Here is a 3,681-nt window from a genome sequence, read left to right on the forward strand (position 1 = left end):
TCTTCTTTAATATCGAGTGAGACATGCACATGCAACTCTTTTGTAATTCCCCATTTTAAAAAAATGCCCCAATCATTTTTCACAAAAAAAAAAAAAAAAAAAAAAAAAAAAAAAAAAAAAAAAAAAAAAATCATAGGACCATTTCTTCAAGGCATCTCTCATAAGAAGGTCCAACCATTTACTCCAACAAGTGATGCGACCTTGAGCGGCACATATAAATCAACTTCACGCCTCAATTTTTATATAAATAAACCAAATGGTTTATGAATCATGCTTATAATAAAATCAAGCGTCTCAATGAGTCAAATTCAATAAGCCCAAGATAATTTAATTATAAGGTCATTAAAGCACTCAAATGCTGAATAAATGACAAGGTCATTAAAGCACTCAAATGTTAAATAAATGATATAAGACTAAGGGGATCAATACGAAGATGTCTCAAGTATAGAAATTCTTAAATCTTTAAATAAGTAGCTGAATAACTCACTTGAATTTAATACCTATATCAAATAATTTTTAAAACTTAACCCATATAAAATTTATTAAATTCAAAATTTAAGAATTATTAAATCCTACTTGCACCCAAGGGGTTGTTTGATTTGCTAAAATGGAAATATATAGTTAAAAAAATATGTTATAAAATAAATGTAGTGCATTTAAAATATTTTTGATGTTATTTTTGGTTGCTGCATTATTGATGTAATGTGAATATAATGCATACATTTTGAAAATTTGATTATTTGGTAGTCATACTTTAAATGCATCATAATTTATTGATGAATTTTGTATTGGCATTCCTTTTTTTTTTGTGTGAATTATTTAGAAATATGCCAATTTGATCGATATGCCAAATTCATAGCCAAACTAGCCCAAATTTGCAGTCTTACTAAGCCCAAAATCACATTTTAATTTAAATAGTATTAATGCTACTTTTTTAGTCTCATATCATTGGAGAAGCTTGAGGTAGTTGTATATAACCTTTTATATGGTGTGAATTTCATATTTTTTTACTAAATGCATTATGTGAGATATGTGAGATAACATGCATATATTATATTATAATTAATCATCATATTTAATAAAAATATTTTAAAAAGTTAAAAGAATTCAATAAATTAAAATATATTATTTTAAATTTAATTAAATAATAATAATTTTTTTATATAACCGACTGGTTCTTTCCAATCTGGATATGTTCAGCAGTTCACCGGTTGAACCGCCGACTTTTGTTGGTTCAATCCGATTCAATGCGAAACCAATTTTTAAGCTGGATCGGACCGGCCAGCCGACCGATTCACAGTTGAACCACCCATCCAATTTTGAAAACATTGATTTTACATTTTCCTCAATAATTTTAAAATATTTAAAAAATGTTATTTATTTTACACATATTTATACTTTTGTTTCATCAAATAAAAAATATAATTCACTTGCTTTCATCCCGTGTACAATACATCTAACTTGGCATCATCCTTGCAGTCGGGAGTGGAATCCGATCGTCCTCCGGAAGCTCATGACGGCCATGAGCAACCACCCTGTTATCGGTATATTTACTCCGCCTATTCCCAATTCAAACCTAACTTCTCCTAAATCCCGTCCTCTTAAACCTCTATTTCGCAGATGACAACGACTCCGACGCCGAATCAGACTCCACCGACGATTCTCAATTCTACCATCCAATCTCCTCTTACGACCTTGATGACACCGAAGAACTTGGAGACACACGCACGCCGGATATCCTTACCAACGGCGGGAATCTCGAACACGAACTAATCCCTAACCTTACCGGCTTACATCTCCTTGCTGAGAACGGCATCGCTGCTTTAGATCTGAATGGCTATAGTAGGATTTTGGCATCCGAGGAAGAGGAGGAAGCAACGGCGAGGGAGAGGGAGGCATCGATCCTGAGGGCTTTCCGTGCAGACGAAAGCCGGAGGAACGCCCCCTTGCTGCCCGAAAATTCTGCGAGGATCGTGAGCGTGATGAGGGGGGTCTCATTTCCGGATTACACTCCAGATTGGGTGAATCGAGTGCCAGAGGACCAATGGCTGGATCAGTTGAGGAGATTGAGAGGAGAGCCAACTTCACAGAGCTGAAAAGAGTAAGCTTCACGGACAATAGCCCAAGTATTGCTTGCTTGTCTTCATCACATAAAAATGCAATTGAAACCTTAATTTATTTTAATAGTTTGAAATGTGTTGAAAATCATAAACTTTCCTTCCAACATATATCAGAATAGAAGAAATTGGTTTCTTGGAACAATTCTTTATTAGTACGTGCTGAACCCATGAAATTCTACACATATTTATTATTCTACTTGCTTTGTATTGTGTTGTCAGAGCACCATTAATTGACAATGATACGATAATATTTCGTGTGTTGCTTTTACACCTTTGGGTCTTGGTTTCAAGCTGAACGCTGATATGTACAGTTTGTACATGCTACATTCCTTGAATGGGGCAAATTATTGGGTCAGGTGACCGAAGCCATCTCTCCGTTCGGTCGCCAATAGAAATGTGACATCTGTTAGGCGTTTTTTTAATTTATTTTCTTTGAATAAACCATCCAATTCAGAAATAAGACCGCATTTTCTGAGATGGCAGGGGTATACAGATTTATACTTTACTCAAGAGAATGCAGCAAAATTATTTAAATTTTTAAAGAAAAGTGAGGTAATTTTTTCGTTTACATGATGCAAATTATGCTAAGGTTGCGCTACGGTTGCGCTATGGTTGCGCTTTAATAAATTTTTCTGTTTTTTGCAGATTTTTGTTTGTCTTGAGAATGTTAGCAATGAGGAGGCCGAAAAATACGGGGCTGACATTATTGCCATACAAAACTTGAAAACCCGTTCAGGTCATGAACCATAGAAATTGCAGTCATCCCAGAAAATTAAGTCTTCCGCAAGAAAAAAACTTGACACCACCCCACCTCCCTCTCCCCTGATTCTCCTCATAATGGTATATGATTAATTAGTTTTTAATTATAATACCTGGTAATTAATCAAGTAGTTAGACATGAAATAGTCAACTAAGAGAATTATTTGTTATGGATTATTATAAATCTAAATATCTAATGATGATGGGAATATTTTCATATGCTAAATTGCTAATTAATTTGTGAGTGGATTAATTGTGGAGTTAATGGTGTTTTCTTAGGGAGAGTCAACTTATTAATGTGTAATGCTAGGGGCTCTTCTAGAGCTTAGCGCAAATTCCTAAGTCACAATTTTCAGTCTGTCTTTCTTTGTGAAGCTCAAGGAGATTTCCTTCTCTTACAATAAAAAATAACCAAGCAAATACTTGCTACTTGTAAACATGTTTTGAATTAAATAATACAACAAACCTTTTGCATTAGACTCTATTGGCTTAATAATAGTGGGGGAAAAAGGTCCTATATAAGGAAATTCCACCCCAATGTCCTCCATAGTAATTATCGTCATGCTGACATGAACCACAATCTCAAGATGATCTTGACATTGATGCCCAAGTGAATTGGGATCTTGCCAAGGATTGAGATCAATCATTGAGGTATCATTTTATCCTAAAATTTTAATTGTTGGGAGAGAGGGGACCTCATAAATGTCATATTATCTTGTAAAAATTAGATATGCAATTAGTAATTCATTTCATTGGAATTCATAATAGATTTTAGATACTATTCTTTTGGCTCATGTTTGGT

At 34.0% G+C, this 3,681-nt stretch overlaps 1 protein-coding gene across 1 annotated transcript; it reads left to right on the forward strand.

Moving 5' to 3' along the window:
* The first annotated feature begins 1,426 nt into the window (after nucleotides 1-1,426).
* On the forward strand, nucleotides 1,427-2,316 carry LOC110096142. The gene is made up of 2 exons (XM_020821918.2): nucleotides 1,427-1,544; nucleotides 1,621-2,316. Exons 1-2 carry the CDS (start codon nucleotides 1,514-1,516, stop codon nucleotides 2,094-2,096), a joined length of 507 nt encoding a protein of 168 aa, XP_020677577.1. The 5' UTR covers nucleotides 1,427-1,513; the 3' UTR covers nucleotides 2,097-2,316.
* Nucleotides 2,317-3,681: the final 1,365 nt, after the last annotated feature.

The sequence above is a fragment of the Dendrobium catenatum genome, unplaced genomic scaffold, assembly GCF_001605985.2.
Source record: "Dendrobium catenatum unplaced genomic scaffold, ASM160598v2 fragScaff_scaffold_788, whole genome shotgun sequence".
Lineage (NCBI taxonomy): Eukaryota > Viridiplantae > Streptophyta > Magnoliopsida > Asparagales > Orchidaceae > Dendrobium > Dendrobium catenatum.

Bases quoted from the DNA above. Each gene is read 5' to 3' on its own strand.
- LOC110096142 (XM_020821918.2), top strand. From the start codon at position 1,514: ATGACGGCCATGAGCAACCACCCTGTTATCG. The intron at 1,545-1,620 runs GTATATTTACTC...TCTATTTCGCAG, and splicing joins GAGCAACCACCCTGTTATCG to ATGACAACGACTCCGACGCC.